General features: G+C 40.2%; 1 protein-coding gene across 5 annotated transcripts in view; it reads right to left on the bottom strand.

The window, feature by feature from the left end:
* The window catches only part of MED12L (mediator complex subunit 12L), a 777,103-nt gene that overhangs the window by 172,144 nt on the left and 583,898 nt on the right, over positions 1-21,061 (bottom strand). For all 5 annotated transcript variants that reach the window (XR_012243786.1, XM_073625995.1, XM_073625994.1 and 2 more), the window contains exons 26-32: positions 12,532-12,645; positions 11,369-11,544; positions 11,086-11,274; positions 10,859-10,933; positions 10,548-10,738; positions 3,829-3,990; positions 889-1,000 (exon numbers count right to left, since the gene is read on the bottom strand). Coding sequence is in view for 4 of the 5 variants with exons in the window: in XM_073625995.1 (XP_073482096.1) it covers positions 889-1,000; positions 3,829-3,990; positions 10,548-10,738; positions 10,859-10,933; positions 11,086-11,274; positions 11,369-11,544; positions 12,532-12,645 (1,019 nt within the window). In the remaining variant the exon portion in view is untranslated. The remainder of the gene's footprint in view (positions 1-888; positions 1,001-3,828; positions 3,991-10,547; positions 10,739-10,858; positions 10,934-11,085; positions 11,275-11,368; positions 11,545-12,531; positions 12,646-21,061) is intronic.

The following is a 21,061-nucleotide window of genomic DNA, read 5'->3' as shown; positions in this document are numbered from 1 at the left end:
AGTGCAAACTGATAGAATTTTGAAACTTTCCAATATTTTTGTCAGGTGTATGTTTCTAGAATTTCCTGTGTTTTATTTCTAAACAAAAAACCCTAACTAGAGAATAGAGGACTTTAGAGGTGCCACATACATGTAAAAAGTCAATCTTTTATTTTTAAAATATTAACAAACATATTAGACATTAAAAGAGACAAAAGTACTACATGTCAACATTACAAGTGCATGGGTTTGTATTGTATGTCATCACGTATCATCCCCACCAAAACGTGGGCAATGGATTGCTTCTGTGACTTTGACGCCTTTTTAACGGGTGCATGCCCGCTTCATCAGGAAGGTAACAACAGTCGAGCTCTGTATGTTACATATAAAATATAAATAAACATAGTCATGGCCACTACTTGCAACTGCAACTCTGGAAGGAAGGAATCAACCATTTCCTCTAATTGTCAACTCAAAATCCTAAAGGGACCGGGCTTGTGTTAGGACTAAAATTGTGTCTTGCTTGTGAATGCTTCACTGTCATATTGCTATTTTAGTGCTTCTGGATGTCCACGTTCAGGCATAATTGTGGGGGGTGGATGTGGAGGAGGTTTAGGTGTCCTCCACAGTGGTTTCTGCTGTAATGTTGACATGTAGCACTTTTGTTTCTTTATATGTCTAATATGTTTTTTTAATATTTGTAAAATAAAATAAAAGATTGACTTTTTACATAATGTGGTAAAGTTCTCTATTCTCTAGTTAGGTTTTTTGTACAAAATTTAATAGGGATGTGGTACCAGACAGGAATGTCTACGTTTTAGGAGGTCTCCTATTGGGACTCCTCCCTCCCATCATTTATCTTGTTTTATTTCTAAAGTAAGTTTTCTGCATTGATCCAGAACACTGTACCTGATTCAGCTGATTTTGCAGTGATGTGAGGAGGCCTTCTCGCTGCTCATCCTGTCCCTTTAAACAGGTGAGTACCAGTGATAGGAATGGGTGCTGACTCAGCAGGGACATGCTTTATAAGATCAATGAAAAATGTTATAACATTTTACAATACTGTACATTTGTAACATAGAAAACGTCCAACATGGGGAATAGTAAGAGTATAATACATATGAATGTCTAACATTAGATCACACACCTGAAAGTTCCAGATGCTATAGGGACTTTGAATGTCACACTATATTATTTTCTCCATATACCATGAAAATCCATTTGGTGACTATAATAGATTTTATGGATTTCTTTATTGATTGACGACCCTGCCCAAGTTGAAGTTGGGGGTGCCACTAGTCTAAATTTAGAGTGAACCTGGACAGTAGCCAGCCAGAACTGTGATTGCTATTGTTTACTGTGTTTGCTGGATTGTCCTAAGCCTAGAGCATTGCTTGCTTCTGCCTGGTGTTGGGGAGTGTTCTCCAGCAGATTATGCAAGAAGGTACAATGTTTTGGGTTATGAATATTTAATTTACCCTGGTCTTTTGCCAGTGATGTGGGCTGAGAAAGGAGAGAAATATTCGTGGATCCCTTCCAGAAAGGTATTTGCTTCCTAGCCTGAAGAGGATGTGAATACCAGGGACACAGTCTGGATAAGAGGTCCACTCTGCACAGAGCCGTTTTACCTCTCAGGCCTGCTGCCTGGGGAAGGCTCATCCATTTCAGAATTCATTTGCAGGGAGTGGGAAATGGGACTATGCTAAGGCCTGGAAGAAAGGAAGATGGCCACAAAAGGAGAACCACCTTGCTCAGTCCATTGCTGGTTTCAGCTTAAAGGCACACCCTTGGCCCATGGGCGGAGTTGAAGGTATTTCTATTTGAGCGGAGTGATTGCTGTCACTGTTGGCTATCCTGTAGACACTATCCCTTTTGCCCTTGGACTTTAAAAATTCACCCAAACTTTGCTTGAATGACTTACAGTATTGGCTTAGTGATTTAATCACCAGGGGTGCACCATCTAATGCAGATCATCAATAGAAACTCTAGAAGGAACTGTAACACCAGCAGCTCTTTTGGAGATGAACTCCGCAGGTGGGGGCTTATTTGGGACTACCCTGGCTGTTTTTTTTTTTAGATGATTTGTGAATTCTTTTTTTTACTGCAGTAACTGTTAGCAACTGGCCATTGGATGGGGAAATTTTGTGTTAATGAGACCCAAAAGGATGTCAGAAATGTGCTGCTGAAGAAGAAGCTACAGCCAGTCTCTGGCCCTTTAATCAGTTCTTAGAGTCCCCAGCACCTTAGGCCCTGCCCCCTCCCTTACCCAATTTATCCTGGAAAAGAGACCCTGGATGACTCTGAGAATGAACCATCTACTGTGTATGATAAGACAGAACTTGGGGAGACAGGGAGAAAGATGAGGAGAACTATGTGGAAGAGGGGGTGCTTATCAGTACTGCTCTGACACCTGCCCCAGAATCTTGATACCTTGTCAGTAAAATTTTCTTCAGCCCTGGCTGTCACTGACTCAGTACCATGGTCCCCCAAACCAAATGGAAAGTTACATAGTAATACTCTGAGTGATTTCCCTCCAAAGACTGCAACATATACTGAAGTTCAAAGACAGGTTGTTGAGGTCTTTTTTAAGCAGATCCTGATTCCTACATGCTACCTGGCTGTTACTCAGCATGTCTGCAAAGAAATGTTAGTAATAGGGTAGCTCCTGAATATGGACAGAAGTACTCATACATTCCCATTCTGTAGGTGTGCGAAGTCTATTGCATTAGGGTGTGCACACCAAAGCGCAAACACACGGAAGCATAGTAAACGGTGTTTACTATGCTTCCGTTTGTGAATGAACACAGTGAGTGAGTGTGTTCACTGTGTTCATTTAGGAAAAAGGGGGCCAGTAAATTACATATTGACTAGCCCTTTCCCTCCATCCTGAAACACCCCCACAGCAGCTGAGAGGGGAGAAGAGAAGGGAAGTCAGTAGCACCTGGCACACCTCTTGCATACGCCTATGTACATTCCAGAGGACCTGTTAAATGTGCTTGAGTTACACGAAGAAAAGAGTTATGAGGATGCCATTTGCCACTACTTGGGCGTGCCTAAGCCCTACAGGTCTAAAAGACTGTCACCCACCCATGGAGATAAATTTAGAGCTGTTTAGAGCTTGTGGTTGGCACAAGCTGCCAGATCCATGGTGCTATTCGTAGACTGCTAAAGACTTCTTTTCCTGCTGGTGAAACTCTTTTTGTGCTGCTGGATTCTGTTCCCTGTGTCAATAGTGCCCCATGTTATGCTAGGATTGCTGACTTCTCTGTTCCTGGACTACCAGTGATGTGATGTGAACAGTTCCTTTGTGGTGAGAGGCCTTGGTCACCTTAGGATGTGGTCAGGTAAAATTGTATATGGTTCAGGATTTTTATGCTTTGTTAGGTTGCATCTAGTTGTAGTTATACAGGGTATGTTCTCTAAAGAATAATCATTGTGGTTAAACATTACATGTGCACATCTAAAAAAAATCACAGTTATTGTGTAATAGGAATTTGTGTTATGAGCAATCTACTTATAACCAGAATAGCACTGAAAATAAAACTGGTGTTGTAAACAAGTTCCTTCTCAAACCAAAACTACAAAAAAAGAAGGTACTAAAACTATTACACTTAGGGTCAAAGTATGAGTGTTTTCATACAAGATTCAACTTTCACCCAGGAGTCACACATTTTTTCAACTGAATCAAATTAGAAAATGTACCTTGGTGAAACTTGTGTTAATTTTGTGTGAAATTATTTATAAATAGACCTCTTTAATGGTGCTTTCTAATAGGATCATACCAAAAGTCTTGTGAATTGTTCTAATGAACTGCTAGTACATCTAACGGAAAGAAAAATAATATATTACCTTTTTTGCTTTTGCCTGTCCCGTTCTTTTTTGGAGGATGAGCCCAAATGTTGACCTTTTTCCAGTTCCTCCCCAGCTGCCTTTAACACTCTGCCTTGAACCGAAGTGGGCAATTTAGCGATCAGAGGTGCCACAAGCCAGACACCTCTCCGTTCAGATGAGCTAAAACCAGCATACAAAAGTCATGCTTCTATACATGTAGACAACTAACCATAGTTAAAGCAGAGCAACCGTTAAACACTTTGCATCTGGGTCAATGTTTTAATTTTTTTACACACATTAAAGCTGAACTCTGGGCATTTAAACTCTCATTTAAATGCAGTAGATTCCTCAATAGCCACAAATTACATAAATCCACTTTGTGTATAGCAAATATCTTTGCAGACCCAGATTTTACATGGTAAAAGCAGCAGTGACATCATCACTGTGCTGTACATAGCTTACGCAGACAGAGCTGTGGGGGGAACCCAGCAAGTACACCCACTAGAGACTGCCTTCAGAAAACTAGAGGAGGACGGATACATGACCAGTCACCAAGCACAAGGAGAAAGAGCAGCAGTGATTGGTCTTCATTACAGGAAGCTCCTGCACAGAGCCAAAGTTTCACATAAAGTTCTACAAAGATCTGGACGAAATACACAAAGCATACCAAGATTCAATTAGAAAATACATGTCTCTTGTGGTTAGACAATATTTCCTCTTCATGGAGTTTCGTTTTAAAATCAGCAACATAATACCCATTTTATGGTAAAATAAAAAAGCTGGGGATGCATCAAGTAAATAGATATCAAAACAGTCTAATGCCCTGTACACACGATAGGATTTTCCGACAACAAATGTTCAAATTCCGACCGTGTGTAGGCTCCATCGGACATTTTCCGTCGGAATTCCGACAAACAAAATTTGAGATCTGGATCTCAAATTTTCCAACAACAAAATCCGTTGTCGGAAATTCCGATCGTGTGTACCCAATTCCACGCATGCTCGGTTTCAAGCAGAAGAGCTGCACTAGTTATTGAACTTCATTTTTCTCGGCGTGTTGTACGTCACCGCGTTCTTGACGTTCGGATTTTCCGACAACATTTGTGTGACTGTGTGTATGCAAGACAAGTTTAAGCCAACATCCGTCGGAAAAAAATCCACGGTTTTGTTGTCGGAAAATCCGATCGTGTGTACAGGGCATAAGGTTGTCAAAATTGTAAGTACTCATGAAATGGCAAAATTCTACGGTATCTAAAAGTTTTCATAGTTGACACTTTAGAAGCCTTTACAGGTTATCAATTTAGAGTTAACCATGAATTATGGCCTTAAAAACATTGGCCTCTGACATTTGCGATTATACCTTACATATGTGGTGAAATCGCTTTTTGAATACACATGCAGGTCCTATGCCATGTCAGCATTCACGTGCATGTACAGGAAGAATGTCAGTACTTAAAAATGTTTTAATTACTTTTTTTTATTTGTTGCTCAGCTGTTCACAGAATTGTGGACACAGAAACAGGGGACCAACAGCTTCTCTTTATGGGTCAATCAAGCCCCCAATGTCTCCACAGCCCTCCATTACAACTGATAAATCCTGGGAACAGTAGCACACAATATTAACCCCTTCTACAGCCTGGGCCAGCCACTGGTCTAGTTAATATACTTTAGGCAACCTGTCTGCATTCACTACTGTAAAAATGATCAGTGGCTGCAGAGCCACCTGGATCACATTTACTGAACCACCATTCACAACTGAAAAAAGTTATACAAAGCTCCACCACTTCAAATCAAGTGCAGAAAATGTTATAAATGGCCTATGGACAGCAAGTGGTTAAGATAGGTCATACAGTTGATCAGCATTCCCAAATTACATTGTAAATAAAAAAGCCATTGTCATTAAAAGATAAGTTCACCTTTGGGAACATGTTACATGTTCCACCCGTTTTTAGGATGGAACATGTAACATGTTCCCAATGCTGAAGTCACTGCCTGATCCCTCCCTGTGGCATCAGTACGGAGAGAAGTTCCCCCTACTAGCTAAAAATACAAATAGAAAAAACGAATGCGCAAACCAAAGTAAATCTGAAACCTCTGGGAGTGGCAGCCAACATTAAAAGAGTGTCCCCACTAAACAGAGCAGTGATTGATATATAACAAATGTTTATTATATATTAATCATTCCCCCTACTAGCTGTCAATTTTTAAAATCAGCTCTGTGTGTGAATGAATTACAAGCCCTCTTTTTGTGGTTTGCGGCTTGTAGTTCTCAATGAACCATAGCGCCATGGTAGTTCATTGTTTTCTTCCTGTCAGTGTATTTGCCTGCCCGTACAAGATGTATGGGTACAAAGGTATACCAGCAGATCTGAAGGAGACCTGCATTTGTGCAATTCTTTACAGGCTGCAAAAAAACTGCATTTATTATTTTTTTCTAAAAGGTGAGCTTATTCTTTAACTGCTTGCCGACCAGCCTCCGTCATTATACTGTGGCAGGTTGGCACGACTGCGAGTACATCAGCTGCTTCAAAAGCGATAGGGGGCGGGACACCAGAGCCGATGCGTGTTGCCGGTGGCTGCAATGTCTGCCGGCAACCCGCGATCGCGCCACAGAGAGCCAGAATGGGGATCTGTGTATGTAAACAAACAGATCCCCGTTCTGACAGGGGAGTAGAGAGAGATCTGCTGTTCCTAGTGATCAGGAACAGTGATCTATCTCCTCCTCCTGTCAGTACACTGAACACACAGTTAGAAACCCTTCCCTAGGAATCATTTAACCCCTTGATCGCTCCCTACTGTTAACCCCTTCCCTGGCTGTGCCATTTATACAGTAATCAGTGGCTATTTATAGCTCTAATTGTTGTATAAATGTCACTGGTCCCAAAAAAGTGTCAAAATCGCAGATCGCTGCCATTACTAGTAAAAAATGAATAAATAATAAAAATGCCATAAATCTAGATGCTATAACTTTTGTGCAAACCAATCAATATTGGCTTATTGCGATTTTTTTACCAAAAATATGTAGAAGAATACTTATTGGCCTAAACTGATGAAGAAATTTGTTTTTTTTTTTAAATATATATATATATATATATATATATATATATATATATATATATATATATATATATATTGGGGGATATTTATTATAGCAAAAAGTAAAATAATATTGTTTTTTTTTTTTCAAAATTGTCACTCTTTTTTTGTTTATAGCGCAAAAAACAAAAACCGCAGAGGTGATCAAATACCACCAAAAGAAAGGTGTATTTGTGGAGAAAAAAGACATAAATTTTGTTTGGGGTACAATATCGCACAACTGCGCAATTGTCAGTTAAAACTATTAAGTCATTAAGGGGGTAAAGCCTTCTGGTCCTTAAGTGGTTAACTAAAAAAACTGTAATCTATAAAATATCACAATGTTTCAAGCTACTAATCATTATCGCAGAGAGTCTGTTGATCTGTTTCGTTGTTTCTAGTGTTGCTCTTTGATTTGTAGATTCAAGAGTATAATAACCACATTTTTTCTTTAAGTTTTGATTAGAGTAGGAAAGGTCTAAAACCCCTGTTGGTTTGTTTTTTGCTGACTGTGTCCCGTTGGGAAGATTTTCTTTAATTTCTTGTCCATGAAATGCAACAGGAAGGAAGAAGGAATCTCCGCAACATGAGGAAAATCCCCCTATAAGGGATACCCATTGGAAACATTTTTGTTTTGTTGACTGTAAAATTACTGATTTCCTACTGCTTTCTACTTAGGTGATAATGGTTATCAGGACAAATTGGGATCAATTTACTTAAAGTGGTTGAAAAGGCACAAGGTTTTTTTATCTTCATGCATTCTATGCATGACGGTAAAAAACCGTCTGTGTGCAGCAGCCCCCCAGCCCCCCTAATACTTACCTGAGCCCCCTTGCGATGTCCACAAGAGACTTGGCTCATAGGGGACTCGCTCCTGATTGGCTTTTGGTAGCAGCGGGAGCCATTGGCTTTTAATCACAGCCAGTCAGCCAATCTAAAGACAGAGGGGGTGGGGCTGAGCTGCTGCTTGCTGTGGGGACACCTGGCAGGAGGGAGGGGCCAAGAGCACTGGCGTGGGACCCAAGAAGAGGAGGATCCAATCTGCTCTGTGAAAAACCAAGACTTTAATATCGCTTTAACACAAATAGGGTGTGCACTTGCAACAGAGTCCAGGTAAGAGCAACAAAACTAATAAGAAGGCTGGAGGATCTCAGTTATAAGGAATGATTACAAACATGAAGTTTATTCTCCCTGGAGAAGAGAAGCTTAAGAAGGGACATGATCATGACATAAAAATATTTTATTGGTGATTCCTACATTGGGAGGAAACTATTCAGTCTCAGGTCACTTAAAGTGGATGTAAACCCAATGTCATCCTTTCTAAACTACTACCATAGGGGTTATCTATAATGATATACATGCCTCCTGCATGTATCCTTACCTGTCAAATGTCTCCTCTCTGTTATTAGACCCGAAAAACTGCATATTCTGTGGGTGGGTCTGTTGTCTGGAACTCGGTGGGTGGAGTCGTGATGTCAGTAGACTCCCCGCCCACCTCTACACTGCCCTTGTCAATATGCATTTTCTCCTGTGTATTTCTAACACTGAACTTCTGCTATGATCTCTAACATCCAGTGAAAAGACAGGAAAGTAACCACATGACTTCAGCATGCCAAATCATGGTGAGGTGTGGAACAGCCAATCCTTGCAGAGCTGCTGAAGAAAGGAGTGGGAGGGAATTAAAAAATAATGCCTGTGTCTTAGGCTAGTGCACAAGATATGTAAATCACCTGTCACTCACAGCAAGGGGGACGATTTGACAAAGTTTTTCTCTGTTTGTCATGATTTTTCTCACTGAACAATAAAAGAGGATTGCTCAGAGATGGATTAACTCTTTTTGGCAAAACTGGGCTCAAATGATAGGAAATCTTATACTCTACAGTATGATAAAAAAAAAAATTCGGGTTTACATCCACTTTAAGAAGACACATGGTCACTCAATGAAGTTGAACGATAAGTGGTTCAACCTTAAATTGCGTACAGGTTTTTTATTGTTAGAGCGGTAAGGATGTGGAACTCCCTTCCACAATAGGTGGTTTCAGCGGAAAATGTTGCCAATTTAAAAAAACTCTTAGATGGGCATCTTGTTGAACACAACATGCAGGGATATGGGAAGTGGTAGAGACATAATACACACACCCAAACCCACACAGGTTGAACTGGATGAGCTGGTATCTTTTTTCTCAACCTTACCAACTATGTAACTATGAATTTGCCCCAGGGTTTAGTGAATGAGGTGAAGTTCTGCTAATATCCATCTTCCAATCATGTGCATGCAGAAATGCAGTTTTTTTTTTATTTACCTGCAACTGATTCTGATCACTTTGTAAATGGAATCTTCATTACATTCTCCAAGCTCTAGAGCAAAATCACTTGCAAAATTCAACTTTCCTTCCAAAGTAAACAGCCTATTTCAGAGGGCGAATCTACCCAGCATGGACATGAACAGCAATATCCAACTGTTCTTACCCTTCCCTATTCAATGTAAAACAAGCAAAGGTTTTGGCTACACTATAATTGAAAAGATAGTAAATTGTTATAGCCAAGAGCAAATCGACCCCTTGATAATGTCCTATTGGATGAAACATGTCGGGGCGCAATATTAATATATATTCTAATGTCACCAGCGGCCACCTATGCGAGTTTTTAGTTGTGATTTATACTGTTTTTATTTGGATATTACTTGAAATTAAACATACGACACTATGGAAAATCCATCTGGGCTCCTGGTGAGCTTTATTTATCCTAATGCCCCGTACACACGGTCGGACTTTGTTCGGACATTCCGACAACAAAATCCTAGGATTTTTTCCGACGGATGTCGGCTCAAACTTGTCTTGTATACACACAGTCACACAAAGTTGTCGGAAAATCCGATCGTTCTGAACGTGGTGAGGTAAAACACGTATGTCGGGACTATAAACGGGGCAGTGGCCAATAGCTTTCATCTCTTTATTTATTCTGAGCATACGTGGCACATTGTCCGTCGGATTTGTGTACACACGATCGGAATTTCCGACAACGGATTTTGTTGTCGTAAAATTTTATATCCTGCTCTCAAACTTTGTGTGTCGGAAAATCCGATGGAAAATGTGTGATGGAGCCTACACACGGTCAGAATTTCCGACAACAAGGTCCTATCACACATTTTCCGTCGGAAAATCCGACCGTGTGTACGGGGCATAAGTGGGAGTCCGCTTCAAGGTACCAGTGGAGATGCAATGTTGCCACGCTTGCAGAGGGATTTTCATATATGTTTAAAAGCGCACATTCTGCTGTCACGGCAGCCATTATTATTTCTGGTAAGTTCACACTTTTGTCTGAAGGTGGTAGACAGTTACTTGGACACGGTTTTGAATACTGCACCTGTACTTACTGGAGTGGCTACACCAGATTTTTCTTATTCACACACAGATTTATCTTGGGACTTTATTTTCAAATCATTAACATTTAATTGTCACTTTATAATTACTGGCGCTGCACTTGATACATAACTCATTTAGGGTCTGCCTTTAGTGCTAGCCGCCTCTTACTTTTATTGTTTAAGCACAGCACAGATTTTGTCACTTATTTCTAAGTAAATTGTGATCCATCTTCCTGAACATTTGTACTTCTCCTGCATCCTAAACTGATAAAAAGTAGCTGCAAAGAGACCGAGTTACCTGAGGATGGCAGATTTCACGTTGTGCCTTGTGTTGTTAGTCTCAGCATGTCCTGCACAGTTCGCACTAAAGAGACCATTGCCAGGGTTATTCAAACTGCTGTTTAGCTCAGCAGACTGCTGGAACACTTCTATTGTTGCTTTTGCAATATTATCCAAAAGTGTATTCATCTCATTCACTGAATTAGATGCCTGTAACAACAGAAGAGATGAATGGTTTAATAATACTGCCTCCTTCATATTCTAGCTAGTAAAACGTCATGATCCCTATTACATACAATGTTATGTGGAGTCTAGAGATAAAGTACTAACAGGTTCCTTCATGCATTGCTTGATCATCAGCTGGATCTCCAACCATGACTGCCTGAGTGTCCACTGCTCAAGATTCTAGGTAAACAGAAATAAAAATAGGTTGTTAGCGTCACATAAACCTTGGTTCTGATGTGTGAAAATGGTTTAAAATAGTATAAATCTATAGAAGCACACCCTGGGGTCATATAACCACTACTTTTGGCCTAACCATTATCCAACTTTCCTACCTGTAGGATTCTCTTGATGTGAAGCTGCTGAATGTTGTCTCCTTCTAGTGTCTCTCTTATCTCATGAGGATAACATATTAATTGTAGTAGTTTGCTCGCTTGCTTATTAGAAAGAACAGGATCTAAAATCAGATCTTTATCTGTGCACAGCCTCTCTGGTTCCTTCAAGCAATGGTCTACAACCCACTCCTAAGCTCCAATAGAGAAAAAAAATTAGTGCTGTAAAAATACAGGTCTTAACTGCTTATAGACAAGTTCTAAATCCATCAGAAATCATCTTTACCTGTTGGCAAATTGTCCTTAGAACATATTTTGCATATTCACTCAAACTTGCGGTCTCGGTGATGAATGTTTTTCCAGAGGATTGCATGGATGTTTCTGTATTTACAATCCCGTCACTTTCTGGGACTTTATTGTGCTTAGAAGAGTTCATAATATTACTGCCAAGCGCAGCGTCTCCTAGAAAAGAAGCATTAAGGCTTGCTATTAACTAGATCACCACTAAGTGGAGGTGTAGACATTGAAAAGAAGACAATAAAAAAAAAAAAAAACGACAACTGCATTTTGGGTGATATGAGGCCAATGAACAAATGATCTCTGTTGCTACAAACACATTTTCAAAGTCAAAAGGTCAGACTTTCAGTGCCAGCGGCATTCTTTTATCACAGTGGGGAATATATTCAAAATATCTACATGCCTTTGCCACTAAATACTTGATGATTGCCTAAAATGCTCTTATGTATTTCTATAAAAGGCAATTGAAAACAACTGAAAAACTGACTCACAGTACTAGATATCTGTCATCAGAAAAGCATCAATGTAATAATGAGAGTAGATATGTGAATGATTTGTATCTGTATCATCTCCACTTTTCTTAAAGAGGATCTGCAGTCTGCTCACATAATTTGTAATAAAAACATCTTTGCTATTCTGAAGCTTCCCTCCAACCACTTTGCATATTATTTTATTTATACTGTGATTCTGTACTTGCCAAATATGCTGCAGAAATCTCCCTCCACTGAGTCTGGCTGCATCCATTTTAACTGTGGGCAGCTGAAGCTGCTACCTGTTCACTTCCTGGATTTACACAGACACACAGAGGCACACCTCCAGCTCTGCAGCTCTCATTGGCCCTCTTATGATTTACCCACCCTCCCTTCCTGGCAAACTTTCACGAGAGTGAGAGAGAGAGCTTTACATGATGTCATAAGCCTAGGTTAATGACCAGACAAGAAACAAGAAGTGGGCTGTATAAGATATTTACTGGCAGAAAATAAATATTTTACTATCCAAAGTTAAAACAACAAGGGCAGAAGATTTCATAGATGGAAAGATGAAAAAATGACTGAAGGTCCGCTTTAAGTCATCTCTATCACATTTTTTAATCTTAAGATAGGCTGGAACACATACATACTAAAAGCAGAAAACCGCCAAATGAGAACACACCTAGCATGAGAATTGCTTTGAGGACAGCAAACACGGCTCCCACTTCAATGCTGTTATGAGCAGCTGCCAAAAGATGTCTGTCACAGGAGGAAAATACAACAGGTGCTAGCTTTCCTATGGGATAAAAAATGATATGGTTTTATTAAATATTAAAATGTGTAATGTAAAATTTCATTTTCCAAAAGAACCTTTAACCACTTCAATACAGTGCATTTTCACCCCCTTCCTGCCCAAGCCATTTTTCAGCTTTCAGCGCTGTCACACTTTGAATGACAATTGCGCGGTCATACAACACTGTACCCAGATGAAATTGTTATCATTTTTTCCCCACAAATAGAGCTTTCTTTTGGTGGTATTTTATCACCTCTGCGGTTTTTATTTTTTGCGCTATAAACAAAAGAAGAATGACAAGTTTGAAAAAAAAACACAATAATTTTTACTTTTTGGGATAATAAATATCCAATTTTTTTTTCTTTAAAATACATTTTTTCCTCAGTTTAGGCTGATGTGTATTTTTCTGCATATTTTTGGTAAAAAAAAATTGCAATAAGCGTATATAGATTGGTTTGCGCAAATGTTATAGCTAAAAAATAAATACTGCGCTTACACTGATTAGAGAAAAGCTGCGACTAGAAAGTAGTAAGCTGAAAATAGTGTAAGTCAAAAAAAGTCGCGCTGAAAACTAAAGTGACGAAAGGCAAATGCCTGAAAAATGATGTGAATGTGGAGATTGAATGTGGGTCATTGAGTGAAAGTGTCAAACACTATGAAAGAAATTAAAAATGCTATTAAGTGAATAAAATATAAATGAGAATAATTGTGTATATGACAAAAAAACAGATATTGCATATCACAATCAGTAAACAATATGTACCTCTAGTGTCAATATGTACATTAATACAGCTTAACTGTAACCACAGAGCTAAACCATAATAGTGTAACAACATAAGAAACTGAAAAACTAAAGAAAGTCCGTGATTCAAAAAAGCAGTATTAAATAAAGTCCATCCATATTACATTGACATGCATAGATTAAAACTGATCTCCAGGTGCTCTGTGAGGTAATGTAACAGGATCTCGCTGTGATAGGATATAAGGTGCGTAGATAAACCTCCACCTCCAAGAAAAATTGCTGCCTCTTACCAGATGGAAATGGTCTCTAAATTACAGGAGACCCAGGAGGCAGATGGCTGTACCCCAGCCAGGGATCCTTAAGCAGGCACTCAGCGTACGGGACCTGGGACTCACTCCACACAGCCTCAGCATTTATGGAAATATTGCCATGTAAAAGATAAATTGCTCCACATAGTGTAAAATCCAGCGATTTATTGTATAAAAAATATAAAGGTAGCACTTACAAAAGCATCGTAAATTGCAGGCATGTAAAATAGAAAGCCGGCCGGCTCCAAGAAAACTCGTGTCCTACGAGTCTGTGTATCGCGGTGTCGTCGGGACGTAGCTCCTCCTCCCTACGCCGTTTCGTCACAACAGGACGTGGTCCCGTGACCACGTCCTGTTGTGACGAAACGGCGTAGGGAGGAGGAGCTACGTCCCGACGACACCGCGATACACAGACTCGTAGGACACGAGTTTTCTTGGAGCCGGCCGGCTTTCTATTTTACATGCCTGCAATTTACGATGCTTTTGTAAGTGCTACCTTTATATTTTTTATACAATAAATCGCTGGATTTTACACTATGTGGAGCAATTTATCTTTTACATGGCAATATTTCCATAAATGCTGAGGCTGTGTGGAGTGAGTCCCAGGTCCCGTACGCTGAGTGCCTGCTTAAGGATCCCTGGCTGGGGTACAGCCATCTGCCTCCTGGGTCTCCTGTAATTTAGAGACCATTTCCATCTGGTAAGAGGCAGCAATTTTTCTTGGAGGTGGAGGTTTATCTACGCACCTTATATCCTATCACAGCGAGATCCTGTTACATTACCTCACAGAGCACCTGGAGATCAGTTTTAATCTATGCATGTCAATGTAATATGGATGGACTTTATTTAATACTGCTTTTTTGAATCACGGACTTTCTTTAGTTTTTCAGTTTCTTATGTTGTTACACTATTATGGTTTAGCTCTGTGGTTACAGTTAAGCTGTTTTAATGTACATATTGACACTAGAGGTACATATTGTTTACTGATTGTGATATGCAATATCTGTTTTTTTGTCATATACACAATTATTCTCATTTATATTTTATTCACTTAATAGCATTTTTAATTTCTTTCATAGTGTTTGACACTTTCACTCAATGACCCACATTCAATCTCCACATTCACATCATTTTTCAGGCATTTGCCTTTCGTCACTTTAGTTTTCAGCGCAAATGTTATAGCGTCTACAAAATAGGGGATAGATTTATAAAATTTTTATTATTATTTTTTTTTTACTAGTAATGGCGGAGATCTGCGATTTTTATCATGACTGCGATATTGCGGTGGACATATCGGACATTTTTGACACATTTTTGGGACCATTCACATTTGGTGAAAAATGCACTGATTACTGTATAAATGTGACTGGCAGGGAAGGGGTTAACACTAGGTGGTGATCGAGGGGTTAACTGTGTTTGCTAGGGAGTGTTTCTAACTGTAGGGGGAGGGGACTTACTAGGGGAGGAGACCGATCGGTGTTCCTCTGTACTGGGAACATACCATCGGTCTCCTCTCCTCTGACAGGACCGTGGATCTGTGTGTTTACACACACAGATTCACGGTCCTGCTGTGATACCGGCAATCGCGGTGCCCGGCGGACATCGCGGCCGCCGGGCACGCGCACCGGGTGCTCAGTGACACGGCGGGCACGCGCGATCACCGTTGGCGGCACGCGCCCCCTGGTGGCCCGGGAAAGCGAGGCCGTCATATGACCCCCGCCCGCAACGAGAGCTGCGTTGCTTGGCCGTCACTTGACAGCCGGCGGTCAGCAAGCAGTTAATTAAACTGTAATTTATAATTTACACATAAAATAAATAAGTCCCCACACACATGCAAAACCCTGCCCACATACAAACACACACTAAAGAAAAAAACACACACTGCAAATTGACACCTGAGTCATGGCTGCCACATCAATAGCCCAAAACAGTCTTCACTTCTAGTGGTGAACCTAAATAACTTAAATATTCCTTAAAGTGATTGTAAAGTCTCGTTTTTTTTCCCTATAAAAATAATAAACATGTTATCACTTACCTGCTCTATTGCAGTGGATTTGCACAAAGCAGCCCAGATCCTCCTCTTCTCGGGTCCCTCTTCTGTGCTCCTGGCCCTTCCCTCCTCTTCAGTGCCCCAACAGCAAGCAGCTTGCTATGGGGGTGCCCGAGCTGAGTCACAGCTCCCTGTGTCCATTCAGACATGGAGCCCAGACCCATCCCTGCCCCCTCTCTCCCCTGATTGGGTAGCTGACTTTGATTGACAGCAGAGGGAGCCAATGGTGCCATTGCTGTGTCTGTCAATCAGAAGGGAGAATCTCGGATGGCTGAGACACTTGTGGACATCGGTGGACACAGAGGTACCTCAGGTAAGTGTTAGGGGGGCTGAGGGTGGTGGTGGGGCTGCTGCACACAGATGGCTTTTTATCTTAATGCATAGAATGCATTAAGATAAAAAATGTTCCGCCTTTACAACCACTTTAAGGGCAAGTTCACACTGACATTAAAAGCAGACATTTGAGGGGTGTTAAAAACGCCCATCAAACGCCGATTCAAATGATACAGTGGACAGCACACAGTGCGTTAGCGTCCCTTCGCTTCCAAATTGAAGCCTCATGTCGTGTCTGGAGGCGTTTGAATCATTTCAATGCCTCCCATTCCAGTCTATGGTAACGCTTCGCAAACACTCTGGCAGGTGTTTGCAGGGCTGTTGTGGGGCGTTAAAATTAGTTACTTCACATTTAAATATAGGCATTTGTGGAGCAGTTTTAGCGCACCTTAATGATCATCAAACTCTTCAAAACTGCGCATAGGGCATTTGGGGAGCGCTTTTAACTTGTCATTAAACGCTTGTATACTGCCAGTCTAACACCCATACTAAAGCTCATTAACGCAAGTCTAACGCCCATACTAAAGTTCCTTAACATGATTCTAATGCTCATATTGATGTTATAGGAGTGTTTGTTAAGCGAAATTTAGTCAAGTGTGAAGAAGCTCTTACACAAATGTTCACCAGATACCTGATGGACCCTAACTCAGGTGAAACTGCTATGAACAAAACAACAATTTAAAAATCTTTATATTACAAATATATATTTAATACATGATGCATTTTTGTAGTTAATTCTGAATCTTCTAAAGAGCATTTTTTGGACTCATTCAGCTGTGAGAGTAACTTAACCGCTTGCCGACCAGCGCGCGACGATGTACATCGGCACAATGGCACAGCTGCGCAAATGGGCGTACCTGTACGTTCCCTTTAAATTGTGGGCATGTGGGCAGGCGCTACGCGCAGCATGAGCTAGCGCACGAGTCCGCTGCCTTGATGTTCGCCAGTGGCTCGCGATCGTGACACGAAGAGGCAGAATGGGGAGATGTAAACAAGGCATTTCCCTGTTCTGCCTAGCAACATGACAGGGATCTACTGCTCCCAGTGATCGGGAGCAGTGATCTCTGTCATGTTCTAGTGAGCCCATCCCCCTACAGTTAGAACACAGTGAGGGAACACAGTTAACCCCTTGATCACCCCCTAGTGTTTAACCCCTTCCCTGCCAGTGTCATTTACACAGTAATCAGTGCATTTAGTGCGCAAACCAATCAATATACGCTTATTGCGATTTTTTTTTACCAAAAAAAAAAAAATATGTAGAAGAATACATATCGGCCTAAACTGAGGAAGAAATTTTTTTTTTTATATATTTTTTTGGGATATTTATTATAGCAAAAAGTAAAAAATATTGCTTTTTTTTCAAAAATTTTTTTTGTTTATAGCGCAAAAATTAAAAAACGCAGAGGTGATCAAATACCACCAAAAGAAAGCTCTATTTGTGGGAAAAAAAGGACGTCAATTTTGTTTGGGTGCAACGTTGCACGACCATGCAATTGTCAGTTAAAGCGACGCAGTGCCGAATCGCAAAAAGTGCTCTGATCAGGAAGGGGGTAAATCCTTTGGGGGCTGAAGTGGTTAAAGCAATGTTTCTCAACTTCAGTCCTAAAGTACCCCCAACAGGTCATGTTTTCAGGATTTCCCTCAGATGAAACAGCTGTGGTAATTACTAAGGCAGTGAACCTGATCAAATCACCTGTGCAAAATAATGGAGAGCCTGAAAACATGACCTGTTGGGGGTACTTGAGGACTGAAGTTGATTAACATTGACTTAGGGCTCATTTACACTTGCTTCGGCTTCAACACACAATAACGGCTAGTTTACACTTGCTTCAAAACAAGGCTTCGGACAAGCTTTGTTAAAGCTCTCTGAACGCTAGTCAAAGCTCCTGTCACTAAATAAAATGGTAAGCTTACAGTCCTGTTTACACCTTGCTTTTGCTTTGCTTTGGCTTTGCTTCAAAAATTATACCCCATGTAGCTTTAGTGGTGCTTCAAAGCGTCTTCAAAGCCTCCATAGAAGTCTATGGCAAAGCTTGCTTGAAGCCCCACTGAAGCCTCACCGAAGCCCCACCAAAGCCCCACCAAAGGAGAACCTGTACTGAAATTTCTCAAGGTACAGGGCTTACTTACCTAAAATGTTAGCTAAGATGGAGTAATGCAAGCCCGTGTTTATTTTAAACAACTAATCACATGTAGAGGAAGTATAAAGGCTGCCACTGATGACCATTCATTTAAAGCACACTTTATGACCTCTCTTTTTAAAGCTGAAACTTTAAAAGCAGGTAGACTTTTATTGCAGAATACTATGCATGTCTCTTCTGCCACACAATCATCTGCCTTACCTGATGGAGATTTTCTGTGTACAGTGAACCCCCTTAGTGCACATTCTCAGCATGTTTTTTATTACAGAAGAGATTTGGTATGGGACACTTGCAGATGCAACATTGCCGGATGCGCCACAAGGTTCTGTACTAGGTCCTGTTCTATTTAATCTATATGTAGTTGATAAAACTAAAGTTTTGTTGGGTAATGCCGCGTACACACGACCAGTTTTTCCGTCAGAATAAACTCTGACAGTTTTTCCGATGGAGTTCAGACGGAGTTCCGCTGAAACGGACTTGCCTACACACTATTACACCAAAGTCCTATCGTTCAGAATGCAATGACGTACGACGGGACTAGAAAAAGGAAGTTCAATAGCCAATAGCTGCCCTTGCATCGTTTTTGGTCCGTCGGAATAGCATACAGACGAACAGTTTTCCCGATAGGAATTGATTCTGTCGGAAAGATTTAAAACATGTTCTATTTCTAGGTTTGTTTTCATTTTTCGAAAGAATAAACCCAATGAAGCCCACACACGATCGGAATATCTGATGGAATGATTCCGTCGGACCTTTTCTGCTGGAAAGTCCGGTCGTGTGTACACGGCATTAGGTTTGTATTTTTGCTAATGACACAAAGGTGTTTAATAGGGTTGATATCCCTGGAGGTGTCTGTAACATGGAACGTGATTTGGGATTGCTGGAGGGTTGAACAAAGCAGTGGAAATTGCAGTTCAATGTTTCTGAATGCAAAAATTATTCACCTAGGGAAAAAGAATCCCTTCATAGAGTACAATAGAGGGGGTACAGTGTTGACCAGCACTACAGAGAAAAAAGTTTTCATATGGTTCAAAATGAGCAAACAGTGTGATCAGACAGTGGGAAAAGCCAATAGAACTCTAGGATGCACCACTAGAGGGATCACTAGTATGAGAAAGGAGGTCCTGATTCCCCTCTTTAGTTAGATCTGTTTCACACTAGAACACGGTGTGGGAAACCCACAATTTGTGTGCATTTCCCACACTGCATTCAAAACGCATTGCTCTTGCGATCTGCAGCAGATGTCAGTGCAATGTTAGCAACACCCTAAACCCAGGTCACAAAAGCAGTCCATGAACCTGCATCGGATAGCATTGTACAAAACTATGCGATCCACAGGCAATTCATAGTGTGAACTGGGGGTTAAAATACCATGTCCAGTTCTGGAGACCTCACTTACAAAAAGATATTAATAAGATAGAATGAGTCCAGTTATGGGCAACAAAAATGGTGAATGGTTTGGGGGATAAAACATATCAGAAAAGACTTCAGGAACTTAATATGTACAGTCTGGAGAAAAGTAGGGAAAGGGGAGACATGACTGAAACCTTTAAATACATCAAGGAGGGTGAATAAGGTTCAGGATGGCAGCATTTTTAATATGAAGTCAAGATCAAGAACACGGGAACATGACCCCAAACTAGCAGAAGGAAAATTCAAAACTAATCTTAGAAAGTATTTTTTTTTTTTTACTGAAAGGGTAGATTTATACTCACAAAAAAGTAAAAAAATAAATAAATACATATATATATATATATACATATATATATATATACACACACACACACACACACACACACACTGTATATATAAATATAAAAAGAAAAATGGGGCAGACTCGATGGACCACTTGGTCTTTTTTCTGCTGTCACTCTTCTATGTTTCTGTGTAAGTGGTAAGTTCTGTAGTAACACTTTAACTGACTGTCATTCAAGACCAGGCAATTAGGACCTCTTGGGAAGTTAAACCTGGAAAAAGACCGAATGAAGGATAGCAGCTGTGGTGATAAAGTGACAAGGGAGATCACGTACATCACAAAGCTGGGCAAGGACTCTTTAAGAGGTAGCTGTACCATAATGTGATAGCATACTTTGCATACTTGCACATTATGTTAAAAGCCCACTCCAACACAATGTGGACTTTAGCTCAGCTTAAAAAATGTTAGTTGCTTTTTTACTCAGCTAATGGTTTCAAAACTTTTTGAGTGACTAACCTTAGAAGTTCTGCCATCACCTTTACTTTATTTGCTGTATGATTGTACTGGTAAATGACTAAAAACTGAGTTTCAGTATGCGTTTCCTATAACGTAAACACATTTTACTGGATTTTACTGGATTTTACCTTATTTCATATTTCAGGCTTGCGGGGTCTCTATACAATTTATAGCTGTATTTGGGATTTTTACCCTTGTTAAAAAAAAATGTTAGTGTAACTAATAAGTGTACATGATCATTTATTTCTACATTTACCGGGGCCCTTTTCAACCTTGTTCCAAAGCCATAATTATTGGCTTAGAAAAATGTGGCTCCTGATCACTCATCTGTCATTTTAACAGCCTCTTTCAATAGATAACACCTACAGTACCGCATCCGTTAAAATGCATTTGACATACTAAATATCACTTAGCAGAATTGAATTCCATTTTTACTGTGCATGTCATAAAATCTAGACAAGACATCTAGACACTTTTATAGATGACACTAAAATATTTAAAACACTACATCAAAAGTACATGTACAACTGCATTTAAACTGTCTAACAAATGAGCCTGTATTTGGTGGGACTTTGCAAGTCTTTTTTTATTTTAGTGATTACGTTATTTTTAAAGAACAGTAAAATTATGTGT

The sequence above is a fragment of the Aquarana catesbeiana genome, linkage group LG04, assembly GCF_042186555.1.
Source record: "Aquarana catesbeiana isolate 2022-GZ linkage group LG04, ASM4218655v1, whole genome shotgun sequence".
Taxonomy (NCBI): Eukaryota; Metazoa; Chordata; class Amphibia; order Anura; family Ranidae; genus Aquarana; species Aquarana catesbeiana.
This window is presented reverse-complemented; position numbering and strand designations above follow the sequence as displayed.